The sequence below is a fragment of the Elephas maximus genome, chromosome 12 (genome assembly GCF_024166365.1).
Source record: "Elephas maximus indicus isolate mEleMax1 chromosome 12, mEleMax1 primary haplotype, whole genome shotgun sequence".
In the NCBI taxonomy this organism is placed as follows: domain Eukaryota; kingdom Metazoa; phylum Chordata; class Mammalia; order Proboscidea; family Elephantidae; genus Elephas; species Elephas maximus.
The window spans coordinates 72,195,103-72,217,502 of NC_064830.1; the positions used below are offsets into that span (position 1 = coordinate 72,195,103).

General features: G+C 38.8%; 1 protein-coding gene across 3 annotated transcripts in view; it reads left to right on the plus strand.

The window, feature by feature from the left end:
* Nucleotides 1-4,500: 4,500 nt before the first annotated feature.
* Nucleotides 4,501-22,400, plus strand: part of ERCC4 (ERCC excision repair 4, endonuclease catalytic subunit) — a 40,032-nt gene continuing 22,132 nt past the window's right edge. Inside the window, exons 1-8 of one of the 3 annotated variants that reach the window (XM_049904753.1) lie at nt 4,501-4,740; nt 6,173-6,353; nt 12,803-12,998; nt 13,906-14,113; nt 16,324-16,504; nt 18,681-18,809; nt 19,760-19,870; nt 21,591-22,188. In XM_049904753.1, the coding sequence (XP_049760710.1) occupies nt 4,534-4,740; nt 6,173-6,353; nt 12,803-12,998; nt 13,906-14,113; nt 16,324-16,504; nt 18,681-18,809; nt 19,760-19,870; nt 21,591-22,188 (1,811 nt within the window). In that variant the 5' untranslated portion in view covers nt 4,501-4,533. Of the gene's footprint in view, nt 4,741-6,172; nt 6,354-10,819; nt 10,958-12,802; nt 12,999-13,905; nt 14,114-16,323; nt 16,505-18,680; nt 18,810-19,759; nt 19,871-21,590; nt 22,189-22,400 lie in introns of those variants that run through there. The other 2 variants (XM_049904754.1, XM_049904755.1) reach the window with 2 other exon arrangements.

Consider the following 22,400-nt stretch of genomic DNA (forward strand, 5'->3'; position numbering starts at 1 on the left):
CAAGATTAGGTTGTTTCTTGGATCAATCTCTCCTGAGGTATAAAAGAGAGAAGCAAGCAGAGAGACATGGGAACCTTGTACCACCAAGAAAGCAGCGCCGGGAGCAGAGCATGTCCTTTGGACCCAGGGTTCCTGTGCTGAGAAGCTCCTAATCTAGGAGAAGATTGATGAGAAGAGCCTTCACCCAGTGCCAACAGAGAGAGAAACCCTTCCCCAGGAGCTGGCGCCCTGAATTTGGACTTGTAGCCTACTAGACTGTGAGAGAATCAATTTCTCTTTGTTAAAGCCATTCACTTGTGGTATTTCTGTTATAAAAAACCAAACCCCAGTGCCGTCAAGTTGATTCCGACTCATAGCGACCCTACAGGACAGAGTAGAACTGCCCCATAGAGTTTACAAGGAACGCCTGGTGGATTTGAACTGCCAACCTCTTGGTTAGCAGCCATAGCACTTAACCATTATGCCACACCAGGGTTTCCATTGCTGTTATAGCAGCACTAAATAAGATACCACCCCTTCGTTTTCAAGTTCTCAACCCACACGCTCTTTATTCCACACAAAAACCTCTAATTATGGATATTTCTTCTTTTTCTTTGACAATTATCTCTTTTCTTCCTGTGGTGAAAATATGTACGACAAAACATACAGCTGTTCAACAATTTCTACATGTATAATTTGGTGCCATTGATTATATTCTTAAAGTTGTGTAACCATTCTCACTATCCTTTTCCAAAGTATTCCACCATCATTAACATACTCAATGCCCCCTAAGCAAAAACTCCCTCTTTTCCCCAACCCTCCCATCCCTGGTAGCCACTAATAATTTTTAGTTTCTATACATTTGTTTAGGAGCCCTGGTGGTGCAGTGGTTAAGTGCTCAGCTGCTAACTGAATGGTCCACAGTTCGAACCCACCAGCTGCTTCAAGGGAGAAAGTTGTGGCAGTCCCAGCCTTAAAAACCCTATTGGGCAGTTCTGCTGTGTCCTATAGGGTCAACACGAGTCGGAATGGCATTAACGGCAATGGCAGTTAATGAATACGGAGCTCTTCTACTCGGTAACACATGGGGTCGCCAAAAGTTGGAATCGACTTGGCAGCAACGGGTTTGTTTTTGTCTCATTTGGTTAATGGCTTCCTTTGGAGTGAGAACTCCACGAGAAGAGGGACCTGGGCATCTAGCTCATTCCTGAATCCTCAGCCCCGAGCACAGTGTCTGGATTTAGTAAGCCTTTCATAAATACAGGAAGAGAAACTGAATGGGGTTGCTGAGAGAAATTACAGTGGCTTAGGTGTGGCACTCACCCTAAGGTTGCCTGAGGTATGCTGGATTCCAAGTTTCGGTCGAGAGAAAATGTTTAATCTCATTCCCAGCCTGATGCCAAAGGCCAAGAGATGCCTGCTGGCCTGTGTCCTCATAGACAAATCTGAAACTCGGCCAAACAACCCCAAGTGGACATGGCTGTGGCAATCAGTCAAGAAATAAGGAAGGGTTTGGAGATTCATGTGACAGTGAAGTAGGAAAAAAAATAAATAATTCCTTCACTTTAAGGTGAAAACTTCGGCCCAGAGACATATATTTAACGTCTAGACATAATCTGCCAGAATTTGTAAAATCGGTTTCCGCAGATACCCTCATTTGACATTAAATGTTGTCCATCACACACATATTAAATCTAGAATTTCACAAGGTAATATTTTTTAGTGCTGGTAAGGTGTTTATATAGTGCCTGGGAAGTTCTTTTGTTCTTATTATAAAAGCAATATAACTCATGGTAAAAAAAGAAAAAAGTCAAACAGAACAGATGGCAATAAACTGAAATATAAAGTTCTGACCCTGACTCCAACCACTTATTTCAACTCCCCAAAAGCATGGGCTTTTGTTGATTGTGTTTCATCCCAGAGCTTTTCTACGTATTCACAAGAAAATACAGTTTGTTTACTGATGTTTGTAGACAAATGGGATCATACTATACATTATTGTTTTGAAAAGCTCCTTGCTGCTCTTTTCAGAATTTAATCAGATATATTGGGTATCTTTCCAAATACAACTTTTTGTAGCTGTATGGAATCCCATAGTAGGAATGCATGAAGAAATTTTAGTTTCCTAATTTTAAATAGTCTCCTATTATTGGATGGAGTCCCTGGGTGGTACAAACAGTTAACACGATTGGCTGCTAACTGAAAGGTTGGAGGTTCAAATCCACCCAGAGGCACCTCAGAAGAAAGGCCTGCTGATCGACTTCTGAAAAATCAGCCATTTTGTGCCTGTTTGTAATTACATCATTCAGGATAATCTTCCCATCTCAAGATCCATGTAAGGTAACATATTCACAGGTTCTAGGGCTTAGGACCTGGACACTTTCTTTTTTTTTTAACCAGTTGCCATTGAGGAGACTCCAACTCATGCTGACGCCATGTGTTCAAAAGTCAATCAACAGCCGTTTCTTCTGAGGTGCCTCTGGGTAGACTCAAACCTCCAGCCTTTCAGTTAGCAGCCGAATTCATTAACCATTTACGCCACCCAAGGACTCCCTGAACACCTTTATAAAAAAAGAAACAAACAAACATGTTGCCATCCAGTCAGTTTCAACACATGGCAACTCCTCATGTGTTTCAGAGTAGAACTGCCTATCATAGGGTTTTCAATAGCTGATTTTTCTGAAGTAGATTGCCAGTCCTTTCTTCTGAGGAGCCTCTGGGTAGATTTGAACCAACAACCTTTCGGTTAGTAACCAAGCTTGCACCACCCAGGGACTCCTTTAGGGGGCCATTATTCTGCCTACAACATCTTGGGAATCAGGTTTGAACTGCAGAGTCATCCCTTCAACATGCATTTCCTAAATATGTCTTGAGTCCCTGCTTAACATGTTATGAACTATATCTAAGAAATACATGAACTAGCTTGGTGATCTTGCCCAAGTTACAAAACCTCTCTGAGCCTCCATTTTCTCACTTGGAAAACTGGAGAGATTAATACCTGCCTCATGGGAAATGATGCATGTAAAGTGTCTACCTTATAGCAGACATCCTTTTCCATTAAACCAGCATTCAGAAATTATTACATGTTGTTTTAATCTTGACAAAATGTTAAGTAAAATACAGTATTAAGCAGTAATGAGGTAGTGAAACAGACCCTTTCGTAAACTGCTGGTGTACATGTAAATTGGTAAATTTACACGTAAAATGGGCAATGTGCAATAGGAATGTAAAGCCTTATTCTCTTTATCCCAGTAATTTTCCATTTCTAGAAGTGTGTTTCAAGGGCATGATTGAATTTATTACAAAGATGTTCAGGGCCCCTGTATTCTTTATAATACGGGGGAGGGGGAGGAAGCAACCTTAATGTCCACTAATAAGGGATTAGTTAAATAACTATGATATATCCATAAAAGGACTTTGGAAAGGAATATTAAATGCCATGTCAAGAGACTTGCCCAATGTAAAGTGCCAAACTCGGGGTTTAAATTTACTGTCTCATTTCTGTAAAATAACTCTGTAAAAGAATGTGTGTGTACAGAAAAGGCTAAAAGTATAGATTTCATGACATTAATAGTGTTTATTTCTGGATGATGGAATAACAGGCGGTTTTTATTTTTGTTTACTTATATCCTTCTGTTGTCCAGCAATGAGCATGGATTTCCAATGAGAAAGAAAAGGTGTGTGTTGCGGGGTGGGGGTGGTAAGGGATTTTGCCACATAGACCAATTCCTCTAGTTAGATTAACGGGCATTTCTAGCTGTAGAACAGATATTACCAAAGGGTTCCCTCTAGTAGAAGGCGGAACGAGGCTGCTGCGGAGAACCTTGCGGCGACTTTCAAAAATAGCTTAAATTAGTACCTTATTCCGGTTATTCAAATATTTTCTTAAAAGGCAGGCCAAATTTCACCTTTAGAAACAGGTACTACTAATTCTAGGAGCACTTGGAAGATTCACAATTAACTTTTTTCAGTTGTCGATGTCGGGGGACTAAACTCCTTAGGGTTAATTTCTCCCCTTCTTTGCTTTCAGGTAGCTTGTGTTCTAGGTCTAGGGTGAGTCCCCTGCGACTTTCATTCAGATTGAAGGTACGTGGGGATGGAACCACTGCAGGCTTAGGGGTGGAGCCTGAATCCTGGAAGAAACAGGTTTCGCGAGCGCAGGTATGTAACTCTTGGTGACTTTGCGAATCTTAGGCTCTCGGCTTCTCTTCGGCTGCGTTCGGCCTGCGCTCGACTTACCAGACTCGGCTTCTCTTCGATTCCTTTCGGGCGGCGTTCGTCTCGGACTCGGCTCTCTTCGGCTGCGGTCGGCCGACACTCGCCTTACCGGACTCGGCTCTCTTCGGCTATGTTCGGCCGGCGCTCGTCTCGGACTCGGCTCTCTCTTCGGTTGCGTTCGGCCGACACTCGCCTTATTGGACTCGGCTCTCTTCGGCCGCGGTCGGCCGGCCCCCGTCTTCTCGGACTCGGCTCTCTTCGGCTGTGTTCGGCTGCCGCTCGTTTCGGACTCGGCTCTCCTCGGCTGCTTTCGGCCGTGGCCCCGGAAGGGTGTCCATGGAGCCGGGACTACCGGCCCGAAGAACTGCTATGGCGCCGCTGCTGGAGTATGAGCGGCAGCTGGTGCTGGAACTGCTGGAAGCGGACGGGCTGGTAGTGTGCGCCCGGGGGCTCGGCGCGGACCGGCTGCTCTACCACTTCCTCCGGCTGCACTGCCACCCGGCGTGCCTGGTTCTCGTGCTCAACACGCAGCCGGCAGAGGAGGTGCGGCCGCCGGCGGCGCCGACTGAAGGGACGCTCAGAGCGTCGCGGGCTTCCTGGGCGAATGCAGGCCGTGGCGCGAATGCGGGGCCTCTGAGAGGGAGGGAGGGGCCCGAGGGGGTGCAGGTCACTGACACGGGCAGGGGGAGGGACGGGAAGATGTCTGAGGGCGGATGGGGATAGGAATAACGGGAGACCCCCGAAGTTGGATATTGAGGTTGCTGGGGGCGGAGGAGGGAGATCCCTAAAAGGGAACATGATGGAGGGGTCTCTGAAGGTGATGGGGAGACATGAAAGGAGACGCTGAGGGGAGAGAGCCCTGTGGCAAAAAGGGACCGCTGTAGGGAAGAGCTGGTGGCTCAGTGGTTAAGCGCTCAGCTGCTAACCAAGAGCGAATGCGGGAGAAAGATGTAGCAGTCTGCTACTGTAAAGATTTCCAGCCTTGGAAACCCAGGGGGGCAGTTCTACTCTGTCCTATAGGCTCGTTATGAGTCGGAATCTACTCAAAGGCAACGTGTTTTGGTTTGATGGGAAAGAGGGGGACAGAGTCAGAAGGAAAGGGGTCTGGAACCTAAGGATATTGGGGGGATTAGGATTAAGGAGTATGGGGGAGATTGAGGAAGATCAGAGGGTGATACAGCAGTGCTGAGCTGTCATCTGACAAAGCTGATGAGCCCCCAAATAAAGCAGGTGCCCAGGAGGAAAATGTCACCTGAAAAGAGTGATTACAAACTCTTTGAGGGCAGGTATCCTGTCTTGTTCATTTAAGTATCCCCAGTGCTTAGTATAGGGTCTAGCACAACACAGTGTACTCCATAATGGTGGTACTGAACTGAAGGTGTAAAGGGCCAAGGGACATACTGGCATTATGAAGTCCCCTCTAGGTTGGATGGGGACTGACCTAACAGTCTAAAACAGTATCTGGGAAAGGGATTCACTTATATGCCTTGAATGCCGGTTTGGAGGCTGCAAACCTGACTTTCACTCACTGATTGTCCTCGAGTTGATTCCTACGCATAGTGACCCCGTAGGACAGAGTGGAATTGCCCCATAGGGTTTCCAAAGAGCAGCTGGTAGAATTGAACTGCCAACCTTTTGGTTAGCAGCCAAGTTGTTAACCACTGCACCACCAGGGCTCCAAACCTGACTTTAGTAGGGAAGTATTTCCACGTAGCAGAAGTCTTTTAACCCAAGGTTTTAAAAGTTGGTTTTATTTTTTTTTATTGTTTAAGTGCTGTTAGCAACTCAAACGCAATGATTCCTTAGTTTCGATCCCAAAACAAGCCCTAGTTAAACGTGGATTGGTTGATTGATCAAGGTAAAGTAGTAACCTAGATTATATATTCATGTAAGTTCCTTATCTCTGAGTCAGCAAATCATTGTAAATACGTGCCCCATATTAAACAGCCTACTAATCACATTTGGTTTGGTTTAGGAGTATTTTATTAGTCAGCTGAAGCTAGAAGGAGTTGATCACCTTCCTCGCCGAGTAACAAATGAAATTGCAAGTAACAGTCGATATGAAGTTTATACCCAAGGTGGTATTATATTTGCAACAAGCCGAATACTTGTGGTCGATTTCTTGACTGATAGAATACCTTCAGATCTAATTACTGGTAAGAATTTGAAAACTTTTCATTTGTATGGTAATACGTACTTTTTTTTTTAATGTCTGCTCTGCTGAACTCTAAACTAGCACGTTCTTATGGGCAGCACTGGATCTTTTTGCTCAACATTATACTCCCAGCCCTTAACAGGACACCTGGCACCTTGTAGATGCTCAATAAATATTTGTCACCTGACTAAGTAATGAAATGTAAGATTGGCTTTTCCAAAACTCATATTTAGTAACTACTTAGCCCTGGTGGCACAGTGGTTAATACTTAGGTGACTTATGGGACATATGGTATCCCAACTCATTTTTATGCCTCTGGAGTTCTTTGTGAAGGTGGTAGTCCAATTTTAACATGTTTAGCCTCAAGGTGGAGGAGCCTTTTGAAATGCCTGAAACTTGAGAACCCTGAGTTGGAGCCTCCTTATTGTGTAAAATGAGCATTGTGTTCGATGATGTCTCCTGGGTGTATGGATTTTGTAAATTTTTGACAGGTTTGCCTTTATTTCTGTAAGTTAAGCCACCTCACTATGTTTCCCAGTTATTGTGTTCTTGTGAGAATGTACTTATCACAAGAATAAGCTATTCCCGGTCTTCATTCAGTTATATCAAAAACAAACCTGTCGCTGTCGAGTCGATTTCAACTCACAGCAACCCAGAATCTACTCAATGGCAACGGGGTTTCATTCCGTCATAGTGGCCATTTTCTCCCTGATGCCATTCACTGGTTCCAGGTGTTACTTGCTCCCTGCCCTGCTTTGAGTCTTTGCTCTGCAGTCTTTCAAGGCTGCTTTTCTAGCTTCCAAACAGTAAGACCTTTGCAATAAGGAATAAAGCATTGCAGTGTACTTTTCAAGAGGCTCAAACTCCTGTAAGTAATTCTTACCCCGCATTCAATCTTAGGGCCCAGTCCTTGCTTGCATGTGCAGCAGGTGGAATGCACCACTGTGAGCAGGTCCAAGGCAGTTGTTTCTGCTTCTTAGCTATTAGTACTGCTTTTGTTACAGTGAATACATAAACCAAAAAAAAGAAACCTGTTGCTGTCAAGTCTATTCCAACTCATAGCGACCCTATAGGACAGAGTAGATCTGCCCCACAGGGATTCCAAGGAGTGGCTGGTGAATTTGAACTGTCAGCCTTTTGGTTAGCAACCTAGCTCTTAACCACTGCTCCCCCAGGGTTCCAAAGGGTATATAATAGTGATAATTTTTCCAAGATTCAAATTCTTTTGATTTTATTTACTTGTGCTGTAGTACTGCTTTTGCAGTAATGAAGACTGCATTATATTGGTAATTTTCCTGAGATTAAAATAAATCCATTGGCTTTATTTTACTGCTTTTGCAGCAGAGAAGAATGCATTGTACAATGTTTTGAAAAGTTTCATGAAAAATAATAAAAAAGCTAAGAAGGGGACTGGAATAAAATGTATATGCAGTCATTGCCCAGTGCCTTCACGTTTTACCTCATGTTTTGCAAATTTTCAAGAAATAAAATAAATTAAAAAAAAAAAATTTTATTATTGACTCATATTGGTAGGATTCACTATGTCCGGAGTCCACTGGGACACGTAGAATCCCAGATAATGGGTATCAGAATCCGTAAATCATAACAAAAATTCTGAGTTTGCGCTTTAATCAGCATGCCTTCCATTAGTGAAAACGCACTGTATCAACAAAAAATTCAAAGGAGAAAATAATTGGATCACACTCGGCTGCTAACCAAAAGGTCAGCAGTTCAAATCCACCAGCCACTTTGCAGGAGAGAGACCTGGCGGTCTGCTTTCATAAAGATTAAAAAAAAAAAAAAAATTGCTGTCCAGTCGAATCCAACTCATAGTGACCCTGTAGGACAGAGTAGAACTGCCCCATAGGGTTTCCTAGGCTGAAATCTGTATGGAATCTGTGCTACCAGGGCTCTCCGTAAAGATTATTCCTTGGAAACCCTATGGGACAGTTTTACTCTGTCCTAAAAAAAATTCTTTTTTGTATAGGGTTGCTGTGAGTCAGAATCAACTTGATGGCAATGGGTTTGGTTTTTACGGATTTTTAACTGGCATTTGCTTTTAGAAACTAGTCAGATTTCAAATGTTTATAAATATATTTCCTTAAATATTTGGTTTTCCTCTTAAAACAGTATTTTCCCCATAACTTGAAATTAAACCAAGTAGTTGCTTAATTACTTTAAGAATGATTTAATTTTAGCTAGAACTAATGTAGATAAGGAATTGATTTTCATTATTATTCGTCCTTTAGGAAACCTTTTCTGATTTTCCCAAAGCAAATTTAGGGGCCCTGCCTCTGTGCCCCCAAAATACCGTTTCATTTTCCCCGATCATAGCACTATATTATATTTACCCATTTAGCTCACTAGCTAACAAGCTTAAGCATAAGGGCCTTATGATCCCAGGCTAAGTAAGTGGTACATACCAGCACCAGTACCACTGGCCATCAAGTTGACCCCAACTTATGGTGACCCCATGTGTGTCAGAGTAGAACTGTGTTCCATAGGATTTTCAGTGGCTGATTTTTCAGACATAGATCACCAGGCCTTTTTTCTGAGGCACCTCTGGGTGGACTTCAACTTCCAACCTTTCGATTAGTAGCCCAGTGAAATTCATAATCTTATTTCCCCCTATCTCTAACATATTGCCCTGAACCTAGAAGACCCTCATGAAATATTTAATGAATAAATATACGAATTAGTGCTTCTTTTTTTTTATGGTTTAAGGTCAGCTGATTGAGGGGAAGTTTTGTTATACTTTGAAAGCGTTTACAACTGTTATAAACCGGCATGGGTCTTGCCGTCAGACTCACTTGACTTTGAGTGCTAACTCCATTGCTTACAAGCGAGTTACTTGATTTTCATAAGCCTCAACTTCCTCATTTCTTTTATCAAGAAAAGTAGTACTTCAAAGAGTTATTGTAAAGATTGAGCAAGATAAAATAAATTGCTTAGCATAGTGCACATAGTAAATATTTAATAAGTGATAGCAAAAATAAAAAGTATTGGCCTTTTAGAATAAGAAATTTTGAGACATCATAAGGTCTTTTGCTGTTTGTTGCTTTATAAAAAAAAAACTTGTTTTTATTTTTTAAGTTGATAAAATGAAAAAAGTGATTGTATTGAAACTACCACTAGATGGCAGTATTACTCTTTGATTTTCAGTTGCAGTTCAACCTAATTAGGCAAAGAGCAATCTGAATTAATAAAATGTCAAAGTATAGCTTATAGGTAGCTCCCTAATTAAAATTGTAAAATTCCACCCCCATTTCTAATAGTCCAAACCAGTAATGTAGCTGGTGCTGCTGCCACCGCCGCTGCTTAGATGAATGAAATGGAATGCGGTCAGTGAATTCCTGCAAATTCCTCATCCCCTGGGATCACGTTTCTCTTTCAGCAAAGCCTTATAAAGAGCAGCCCCTGAAGCATGTGACCTTCTGGAAACTACTGGCCCCCCTGACCTTAATTTGTTCACCTGTCGCCACCCAAGTATTGTCACTACCACACCCTACCTTCAGTGTCTGTGCCAATCAGAACTGCTAACTAGGGGGAGAATTGTGTAAATATCTACCCAAATTTTGCCTTCTAAAGAACAGAAGAGGAAGATGCTTTCATTGGTACAGCTGACCCCAGGACCTCCAGATACAGCTCAACACAGTTTCCTGGATATGGAAAAAAAAAAAAAGAAGTTGTATGTTAGATTTGTGTACCCAGTGCTCTATATTCATTCACTGAACAGTTGCTAAGGATGCTTTGTTTGGCAGGAATGTGCTAGGCACTGTAGATAGAAAGATGAAAAAGATAGCATGGTGAACTCTTAAATTAGACCATTTCTGGATTTGAGCTTACCTTCACCCTTTACCAGCTCTTCGCCCTGTGACCTTGGGCAAGTTACTTAATTTCTCTGTGCCTCAGTTTACTTATCTGTAAATTGGAGATAGTAGTGGTACCTTCTTCCTGGGATTATTGTGAGGGTGACATGAGATAATGTGTATAAAATACTTAGCATCATGCATGGTACAGAGTAAGTATTCTCTAATTACTACTTGTTGTTAGGACGTTCTTGTCTTCAAGCAGTTAGTAGAGGAGACAGATGTGTAAAGAAATAAACGCAGTACATTAAGAGATTTAAAAAAAAAAAAAAAAAGGCATTAGTGGCTCAGTGGTAGAATTTCCCCTTCCATGCAGGAGGCCTGGGTTGAATTCCCAGCCAGTGCACCTCGTGTGCAGCCAGCGTCTGTCTGTCGGTGGAGGCTTACATGTTGCTATGATGCTGAACAGATTTCACCGGAGCTTCCAGACTAGGACAGACTAGAAAGAAAAGCCTAAAAAGTCTTGTCGATGCAAGCCCTCTGGATGACAGTGAGACAAAATGTTATGGAAGCATAAATCTTGAAGTAGGCTTCTGTGGGACCAGACTGCTCCCCATTACCTAACCTGCTTATATTGTTTTTATTTATTTTTTAAAAGTGGGTTCCTGAGGTGGTGTGGCTTAGTAGGAAGAACATGGCTTTGGATTCAGACAGATGTGATTTGGAATCTTTGGTTTCCCGTATGCTTACTGGATGACCTTGGTCAAGGTGCTTCCCTTTCTTGTCTCATAATGATGTAAGTTGCTGTTGAGTCAGTTCTGACTCATAGTGACCTTATGTACGTAACAGAACAAAACACTGCCCGGTCCTGTGCCATCTTCATGATTGTTGGTATGTTTGAGTCATAATAACACCTACCCCCCAAAATAATTTTGAGGGTGAAATCTTTAAAAGAATCTAACCCAATCCTTAGAATAGAGTATTAGTCCTCTCCTTCTTTCTGGGTTCCAAAATAAATGACTTAACCTTTTGGAGCACATTTTCTTAATTTGAGGTTCACTTTTTTAGATACCTATTTTTATTATTTTTAACTTTAGGTAATATTTCAATCCAGGCTAACAAAATGTGGCCCAGTAGAGTCATTGGAAAACCCACCTACTAGATAAACAATATTTTGAGTAGTAAATTAGATACATATGTGTATCGTAGGTTGTTGAAAATTTTTTGTCTACAAATTCCTAAATAACACTATTGTTTTTACCGTAATTAAAGAATTTGCTTAGAGTACATTTTAGATCCACCTACCTCAATCTGAAATATAAACACCAAATCAGTAAAATCTGTATTGAGTTTATTGAACTACTAAAAAAAGAGTTTCCATTGAGCCAGTTCCAACTCATAGCAACCCTATAGGACAGAGTAGAACTGCCCCATAGGGTTTCCAAGGAGCAGCTGGTAGATTCGATCTGCTGACCTTTTGATTAGTAGCCGAGTTCTTAACCACTGCACCACTGGGGCTCCTTTGAACTACTAGAAGTGGTGATAAGTCACTATTAATATGATTTTTCAGACCCTCGGAGTAATGAGAACTGGAGAAAAAACTTGCAAGTACATTTATACCAAATACATATAAGGTAACTGACTTAAGTCTAAAGCCCTGAGAGTCGTTGTCATAGAAAAATTGAATTTTTCATCCAGACACGAGGCCTATGCACCCTTATGTTATCTCCTACCTGTCCCTAACTTATCACTGGTCACACTGTATCAAAATGTGTGCATATCTCTGTCTCTTCCCTAGACTGTCAGCTCCTTCCAGGCAGAAGCCACGTTTTGTTTACCCACAGTCCCAGACAAACAGTAAACACTTGTGAATGTTTATTGAGTGTATGAAAGATCATCTAGTCCAGTATTCTCATTTTATAAATAGAGAAGCGTATTTATAATTGGCATTTTTGTGTGTGATTCAGAGGTACCATTATTCCCCCCAAAGGAGATGTATTAAATATATTCATTAAGGATTTTTATCTTAAATGGACTAGTATACCACTCAATTGAATATCTCTGATTCTGAAAACTGAACTAATCTAATACGTGACGCAGATATTGCCCATACTCCTAAAGTGCCCCTGTTTTCTGTCAACTACATCTAATGCAGATATAAAAAAAAGTTAGTGACCCACTTCACCTTCAGATACTCTTCCTCCAACATGCTAGTCAGGCCCCCACCCCACAGCCTTTTTTCTTATTGCTCTATCAGCCTGTAACACCCTATGTCCAGGTATTCACAAAGCTTACTTCCTCCTCTATCAAGCCTTTACTCACAGATCACCCTGTCTGAATTGCAAACCACCACCCCTCATACGTATTCCCTCTCCTTCTGTGATTCATTTTTTCTCCTTAACACTTACCGCCTTCTAACATACTAAATGTTTATTGTAAGTTCCATGAGGGCAGGGATTTGTGTCTGTTTTTTAGTTGGCTGTACCCCCAGCCTAGAACTGCCTGGCCACACTCAAGTAGTCACTTAAGAAAAATGTGTTGGTTGTTCGGTTGAATGGATGGATGGATGGATGAAAGAAAGAAAGTGAGCATGAAAATTACATGTCTGTCCTGTAATTTAATTTATAATCTTCCCTCTCAGGCATCTTGGTATATAGAGCTCACAGAATAATTGAGTCTTGTCAAGAAGCATTCATCTTGCGCCTCTTTCGCCAGAAAAATAAACGTGGTTTTATTAAAGCTTTCACAGACAACGCAGTTGCTTTTGATACTGGCTTTTGTCATGTGGAAAGAGTGATGAGAAATCTTTTCGTAAAGAAGCTGTATCTGTGGCCAAGGTAAATAGTAAATAGCATTGTGTGATGAATTTCTATGAAAGCATCTACTGTAATTTAATGGTAATTTAGTTTTATATAATAGAGGCTAGTCAGGTTCTGACAGGCATTTCCAAATATAAATACATGATCACCGACCATATTTGTGATTTTTTTTGGAAAGCAGGGAGAGGTCTGATAGCTGTTTTCTGGTGGTCCCTCACATTTATCCAAGGCGGCCACTTTATTCTTTGTCGTACATTTAGCGCAATCCTCAGCGACCTATAGACTCACATATCCAACAGCTTCAGGTGAACCGCAGATTTATTGGCTAAGACGCCCAATTCCACTTTGGAAATTACCCTTTAGGGAAGTAAAGCATGAAGACTCTGAGGAATTATGTAGATTTCTAGAAGAAACAAGGTTTCGATTTTCAAACATTTTCGCAACTTATGCTAATATGTGTTTTGATTATGTTATTTAAGGGTAGTTGCTACAGTCTTTTTCCTTTCTTGATTATACCTTATTTTAGGAGGTCAGCGAACTTTTTCTGTAAAGGGCCAGATAGTAAAAATTGGGGCTTTACAAGCCACAAGGACAGTCAAAACCGCTCAATATTGCTGTTGTAGCATGAAAGCTGGCGTAGACAATATGATAACGAATGGACTTGGCTGTGTTCCACTAAGTAACACTGTTTATAAAAACAGAGACTAGATTTGTTCCCGACTGTAGTTTGCTGACCCCTTCCTTATTTGAGTAATGCTTCCATTCATTAAAGTTAAAAGTAATTCTTGGGGACATTGTCATTTTGCTTTCCATTTTGTTTGTTTCTTAATTGCATTTACAAAAACAATTAGAGTATTAAATTGAGACCAGAAATACATAACTATAGAAACTCTGGAAAATATTTGAAAAATATTTGTTTCTTTAGGTTCCATGTAGCAGTAAACTCATTTTTAGAACAGCACAAACCTGAAGTCGTAGAAATTCATGTTGCTATGACACCTGCCATGCGTGCTATACAGACTGCTGTACTGGACATTTTAAATGCATGCCTTAAGGAACTAAAATGCCATAATCCATCACTTGAAGTAGAAGATTTATCTTTAGAAAATGCAATCGGAAAACCTTTCGACAAGGTACTTTCTTTCTTTTCCATTATAAGCACAGTTTGTTATGTTGTAATCTTTACTAAAAAAAAAAGAACATGTTATTTTAATATTTGCACTATTCTTGATAAAAATTTGCCTTTTTTTTTAAATTAAGTTGGAAGTTAAAGTATAGCTTTGATTTACTAGAAAGTAATTTTTAGTAGAATGTATGGATTGGTATATAAGCAGAACTGTTCTTTTGCAATAATACACTAAGTGATTATTTTAAGTATAATTAGGAGGATAAATAACCTTGTTGTTCTGAAAGGACAACATTTGAATAACTACTGGTAGAGTTTTACATAAGAATACCTCATAATTGCATATTAATTTATGATCTCTTTTTTGGGATAAAAATAATTCGTATCAGTTCTCATTACTGAGGAATGTGAAACTAGCGCTGTCTTAAAATTTATGAATTGAGAAAATGCTAAGAATTTAGTTCAAGGAAGTTTTATTCTCACTGGAGTTTTTTCACCATAGATTAGTATTAATACAGACATGTATATCTCTAAAATTTAATTGTAGATCAGAAAATGCTGACTTTTTTAAAATTCCAGGCCTTTTTTTTTCTTTCATATTTTGGTACTGTAAGTTCCTGTCTTCGAAACTCCAGATGATGTCTGTCACTGGAAATAAGTCACAGTTATTAAAAAAACAAAAATTTTAACTCCTCATTTCTCTCATTTAGGGTATTGAGTTCTTCCAGAAAGTCAGTTTACTATGAAACACTGATAGAAGAAACTAATTTCATCAATTCTTTTCCTCTGTTCTTAAAGATTATTATAATTTGGTACATGGTGATACCAGAAAAAGAAACTTACTTTCTTTTAATAGAATGAACATGTTCCCAAAAGAGCAAAACACAGCCTAATATATTTTATACGGAATTGCTGTTTATCATTCCCTGGCTAGTAAAAGTCGAAATATTGTTTTAGGTATTCTCTTAGTGACCAAATCTAAATGTGGTCATAACTTGCATCTTGTTAGAAAGCATAACCTTTTATCGATGATCTTACAAAAAAGGCACGTAGTTATATATTCCAGTTTGTCCAGACAGCCCCAGTGTCTGCCTGTTGTCCTGGAGTAATTATTAATAGCATCTCCTTTCATCTTCACAAGTATCCCCAGTTTGGACAGTAAATTATATAGCCATCCAAATATTACTCCAGCTCAGTATTAAATTTGTAACGATCCTACTTTCATAACGTGACACAAGTATTATCCTTTTCAGTTATAGAATCAGTTTGTTTAAATTTGAGTGTGTGTATAGGGTCGCTGAGTAGAATCGACTCAATGGCGATGGGTTTGGGTTTTTTTTTTTTTTTTGGTTTTTATTTAGCACCCACACATATATGTAGCTATGCATATGTAAATACCTACATAGTATTACAGGAGTGCCTGGGTGGCACAAACGATTAAGGGCTTGGCTACTAGCCAAAAGACTGGAGGTTTGAACCCAGCCAGAGGTGCCTTGGAAGACAGATGTGTTGATCTGCTTCTGAAAGGTCACGGCCCTGAAAACCCCATGGATCGCAATGCTACTCTGCACACATGGGGTTGCCATTAGTTGGAATCAACTCAATGGCAACTAACAACATAAAAAAAAAAAGCGTGCATACATAAAGCTATCGTTGTTTTAGGCTCATTTTTAAGGTCTTAAAAATATTGACACTTAGTCAATTTTTAGTTTAACAAATATATTCCGACCTATGAAGCACCCTTTAAAAAAAAAAGCTAAACAAATCTTCAACACCAACAAATTAAGGTACATTTTAATTTAATTTGACACCATGTTGTTTATCTGGTTTACGCCCACTGCTTCATGGTTCCAGTGGATCCCGCGTTTTTATCCAGGATAGAATCAGAACCACACCTGGCAGAATCGAATGTGTCTGTGCTACAAGCTTTGGATTCTGTTCATAAAAAACAAATATTTGATTATCTGATGTTTATCAGGCCATTTCTCTCCCAAATGATAATATAAATGTGAATAATTATGAATTGACTCTATTTGGTCAAAAAGCATTCCAGCAGTAAAACTCTCTGCTTTACATTTGAAAAATATAAAAGGATCTTATGAACTGAAGTTTTCTGTCCACTTCCTTGAAGGATAATGGTTTTTAGAAGTGTAATTTATATTAAAAATAGCTATATTAAACATATCTTAGCAGTACTAAATTTTGTTCTTGTTTTAGACAATCCGCCACTACTTGGATCCTTTGTGGCACCAACTTGGAGCCAAAACTAAGTCCTTGGTCCAGGACTTGAAGATATTACGAGCTTTGCTGCAATATCTCTCTCAGTATGATTGTGTCACATTTCTTAATCTTCTGGAGTCTTTGAGAGCAACTGAGAAGGCTTTTGGTCAGAATTCAGGTGGGAGATAAAAATACAAGTATTATTCTAGGAGCTGATTTGAAGAAAGTGTTGGATTTTGTTGAGGAATCAGGTGTGAGGAAGGCTATATTCAACTACATGTTACACTAAGACTTCAAATTATGTTTTATGTTCATAGCACAAGGTCGTAGGTTTTATTGATAGCTAATGTTTCCACCTAGTTCACTTCTATTCTGTATAATAATGAATACTCATATCCATTCCCAGCAATTTTATTTCTAGAAAAGACTGTGTAGTACAGGCAGTCCCCAACTTAGGAATAGGTTGCATTCTGGAAGTTTAGTTGTTAACTTAGAATTCATTTTTCCCAAAGAAACAGCAAGGGAGTATGGCGCTTCACAGCTAGAATGCCAAGGACTAAAGAAAAGGCTATAGGGAAATCATAGTGAGAAAGACTAGTTTAGCCTAATGGTTCTCAGCCTTTGGGCTCCCTTCACATTCTTAAAATTATCGAGGGCCCAAAGAGCTTTTCTTATGTGAATTATATGTATTGATATTTATCATATTAGGAAGTAAAACTGAGACATTTAGAAAATGTTCATTCACTTAAAAAATAGCAATAATAAACCTATTATATAATGTCAAAAAAAAAAAAAAACATTTTTGTGAGAGATATATTTACCAAAACAAAAATTATAAAAAGTGGCATTGTTTTACATTTTTACAAAAATCTTTAATGTCTGGCTTAATATAAGATAGTTGGATTCTTATATCTGCTTCAGCATTCAATTGATTATGATGTATTATTTTGGTTGAAGAATTTAAAAACTATCTGACCTGGTACACATATGTGCTTAGGAAAGAGGGGAGTATTTTAGTAACCTTTCCAAATAATTGTGGATATACTTTGATAGTACACCAAGCCTTGACAAGTTTCATACAGATTAGTTGCAACATGGAATTTGAAAGCATATCAGTGAACTTTTTCTATTTTGTTACATTAAAATCCAGTAGGCTATCTTGTAATGTGAATGTACCTTTCACCCTTACATGATTTTGTAAAATCATGCGTTCATCATTTGGAAAGATGTTGGTTCACTGAGTTATGCAGATCCTCCAAATGTTGACACACTTTGTTATTAATAACAAAAACTCACATGTGTTCATGTCATCGCTGATCTTATTAGAAAAGTCTTTAAATATTGGGAAGCGGCCAAGCACACAGTGGCAGATACAAACTTCAAAATTCAAAACTTCCCTCCAAAGCTAGGTTTTTATCATTTGGCAACAAATACTGTCCATTATTTTCCTTGAAGTGAAATGCTCAATTTGTTCATTTTCAGGAAAATATCTTCCAAATACTCCAAGTCTGAATGACTATGGTTTTTCTATCATTTGTTCTTTCAAGTAAAAATGGTGTTCGATAAAAAAAGTGGCTAGTTCTGCACAGCTCAGTCACACCAGGCTCTTCCTCGAGTCAGCCGTTGTGCTTTGGCATGCAGCAGAAGTACCTTTTGTATACATCCCATTTCGTCACAACAGATATTAAAAAGATGTATACTCAAGGTTGAATATTTAATACAATTAATCGTTTTTACTGCTTCATCAGGGACATTCTTAAGTGAAACTGGCATGTTTTAAACTACAGATACATGGCAGTGAAGAACACACTGAGTGCCAGCAGTTTGGTACTGCTGCCTTGATTTGTGCTAAGGCACCAACAGTGTTACCCACCCTTGTTTTATTCCATCATCGGATATGTCAACGTGAAACGGGCACATAATGTCTTCGTATTATTTTGAAGGAAACCCTGGTAGTGTAGTGGTTAAGAGCTATGGCTGCTAACCTAAAGGTCAGCAGGTCGAATCCGCCAGGTGCTCCTTGGAAACTGTATGGGACAGTTCTGCTCTGTCCTATAGGGTTTCTATGAATCGGAATCGACTCGATGACAGTGAGTTTTTTGTTCATTTATTATTATGAAAATAGTTTTGATTGAAGACCTCCTAAAAAAGTCTTGGGGACCCCCTGACGTCTGTGGCCCACACTTTGAAAACCACTGGTCTAGCCCAACAGTGAAAGGGACCACAATAGTGGGGGAATGATATGGTTAGTAGGAAAACAAGATGGCAGTCAGTTGTATATGTAAGTCATGTGACCATCAGAGACTATTTAAAATTAATTGTAAATTAAAATTTTTTTTTCCTTTTCATATTAGGTTGGCTGTTTCTTGACTCTAGTACCTCGATGTTTGTAAATGCTCGAGCAAGAGTTTATCATGTTCCAGATGCCAAAATGAGTAAAAAAAGTCAAATGTCTGAGAAAATGGAGATTAAAGAAGGGCAAGGTATCTTGTAGGCTTAAATTTTTAATCATGCCTTTTATTTATTTGATATAAAAATGCTGATCAAGTAAAAATGTAATTTAAAATCTCCTTCAACCATGTAAAAAAATGTATGCCTGTATATAAAATGCGTATGTGTATGTTACATATATAACATGTGTTAAAAGTATTCAGCATGCCAGGTCTCGGAATCCATTGCTAGGAGACTCCAAATATAGAATACCAAGTACCAACCAAGAGTATTCTTACTGCTATGTAACAACTATAGATTGATTTTTTTTAACTTCAAAGTAATTACTCTTTTTGGCACTTAATGTCTTAGTGAAGCTTTTTAAAGTCCCTTTTAACTTTTAAAGAACGTAAATATTATGTTACAATGAAGCAAATGTGGATTGTATTTCAACATGCATCTAGTAGGCATTATAAATATCCCTGGTTTGTAAAGGCATCAAAAATAAGGCTAATTCTTGCTTTCTGCCTAGCTCAAAGATTATTTCAAAACAAATATATTAATGAAGTGTTTGAGTACTTACAGAAATAAAAGTTTGATTGCTGTCTACTTCTATCTAGGTTCAGAATGAAAAGCATCATGGATTTTAGAAATAAATACTGTTATCTGTACTAATTATTTTATGTAACAGCCTATATATGCGTATGGGGTCACAGTTGACAACTAACACAGAATCATCGTATTAGTGACCAGGCATAATGTCTTAGTGACTTTCTATCAAGGCCTTATAAAACCGACACTAATTAATGTTTTTTCTTTCACTAAGACCGTAAGCAGGCCTTTTTCGGGGAAGAAGATTCTATTTAGCATTATGAAGAATGCTCAGTGAAATGGGCTCATGGACTGATGCTTGCGCTGTCTGTTGTTTTTTTAAAAAGCCTTTGGAATACTTTACGGATGAATGTTATCGTATAGAATGAGATTATCTCTTATTTCTATACAGATACCAAAAAAGAGCTGGTTCTAGAAAGCAACCCCAAGTGGGAAGCCCTAACCGAGGTACTGAAAGAAATTGAGGCAGAGAATAAGGAGAGTGAAGCCCTTGGTGGTCCAGGTAGGAAAAAAGGAGATGATATTTGCTTTCAAAACCTACCCGATAAATCTTTTTTGACTAGCTCTTTAAAAATAACTCCCCATTTTGTTTATAAATGTAGAAGAAGAAATAACAAATGAGCACTGAGATTCCAGTGGCAACCTCCTTACTATTTATTTGATGTGATTGTCTCCTGTTGGAGCCATCGTATATTCATGAAAATGGAGTTTTTTACTGGTTGAATTCTCAGGACTTCTATTTAAAGATTCAGCTAATCTCTCTATATATTTTTTCACTGGGTTTTAAATCTAGAATCCCTAAAAAGGAAACTAATGGGTCTTTTGTTTTATATTCTCAGCTAGATCTTTCTAAGAAGCCTAGACTCTTCTGTGGAGTGACATTGACCTAGCCCTAGAGAAAAGGTCCAAATCTTAGGGCTCTTCTGTTTAAACAGAAACGCTGGTGGCGTAGTGGTTATGTGTTACAGCTGCTAACCAAAAGGTCGGCAGTTCTAATCCACCAGGAGCTCCTTGGAAACTCTATGGGGCAGTTCTGCTGTGTCCTATATAGTCACTATGATTTGGAATCGACTCAAAGGCAGCGGGTTTGGTTTTTTTTGTTTCCTGTTGAAACATGGGTACACGAGGAGATTCAAATACTAGACTAAACTTGAACTGTTAATCTAAAAAATAAAAAATACATCTTTTCATCACAAGCCATATAGAATTATTTGACTCTGTAAACTGTGCAGCTATACCTTTAATGAAAATTAAAATATATACACACACACAAAACTCATTTAAACGAATATTCAAGTAGAAAATTACATTGTGAGGCAGAGAGTACGCTTATGAAAAAAAAGAGAAAGCTAGCTGATTCTTAGGATAATTATTTTTGTGTTGACTCTGCCATATTGAATGAATAGTTGTCTCTTTTAAATGTCAATGAACAGCTGTTTTCATAGATATCTTTTTATAATCATAAAATTGTGGGTTTATAAAATTGTATGAAAAAGCATAAATCTGTATAAAAAATAGAAAAAGACACGGCATACAACCACATATATAACAATTAATTTGATAGGAGAAAAAATGTGATCTTATTTTAATTTTGGTGTGAGGCTGAATGTTTTCTCAAATGCATTCCCTCTTTTACAAATCGTCTTATTCTCCTTCACCAATTTAGCCTGTGTCCTCATTTTATATTGGCTCTTTATATATTAAAGATATTAACATTTGCCAGAGTTGTTATATATATTTGTTTTTTGGCTTTTTTAGTGCGGCTTTTTATTCTCGTAGACTCAAATCTGTCACTCTTCACTGAGCTTTCTTCCATTGCTTTTAAGCTTAGAAAATACTTACATTCAGAGAGACAGAATAGTTACTGTTTTTTTTTAGATAATTTAGTATTTCGCGTTTGACTAATCCATTTGGAATTTATTTTGGGGTATATGATCCTCTGGAAAATTATTAATCAAAAAGAGCTTTTTTAAAAACCTCCGTTATACCATGGCTATACTTTCCTAAGACTCTAAATATTTCTGTCTTCAACTTTGCTCAAACGATTTAAGTAACTGCCAGAAAGGTGAAAGTGTTTGATAAGCTCCTAAGATTATTTTTAAACAATTTGTAAATTCTTTAAAGGATAGTGTGTCTTCCTTTTATGGGGAGGTCAAGGGGGCATGTGAGGAGTAAGAGGGCAAATGAGGTAATAGTAACATAACCTTGTTTTCTAATTTTAGGTCAAGTACTTATTTGTGCAAGTGATGACCGAACGTGTTCCCAGCTGAGAGAGTGCATCACTACTGGAGCAGAGGCCTTTTTATTGAGACTCTACAGAAAAAGCTTTGAGAAGGATAGCAAAGCCGAAGAAGTGTGGATGAAATTTAGAAAGGAGGATAGTTCAAAGAGAATTATGAAACCTAACAAAAGACCCAAAGACCCCCAAAACAAAGAAAGAGCTTCTAACAAAGAAAGGACTCTCAAAAGGAAAAAACGAAGGTTGACTTTAACTCAGATGATGGCGAACTCTGAAGAACATGAAGGTGAAGGGAAGGTGGAAGAAGGGTATCCTAGAGAAATAAGCAGTAGCCAAGAAAGTGGCTTAGAAGGAATTAAGCATGAAGAATTTGATTTAAACTTGTCATCCGATGCAGCTTACGGAATCCTAAAGGAACCCCTCACTATCATCCACCCGCTTCTAGGTTGTAGTGACCCCTATGCGCTAACAAGGGTACTCCATGAAGTGGAGCCAAGATATGTCGTATTGTATGATGCTGAGCTAACATTTGTTCGTCAGCTTGAAATTTACAGGGCAAGCAGACCCGGGAAACCTCTGAGGCAAGTTATAAAGAAGACTGACTACTTCTTACAAAGGTTTTACTTTCACAGTTTCGTAGGCTTTAACATAGAAACTCCTATCAGTTGCGTATTGGTTTTCTTACCTTTAACATTCTGTTGCAGTGATTCTGATTAAGTTTCATGAAAATGTATTTTGCTTCCTGGTGAATCTGGGAAGTTTGCATAGAAAGGATGTCAAATATTGTATGTAG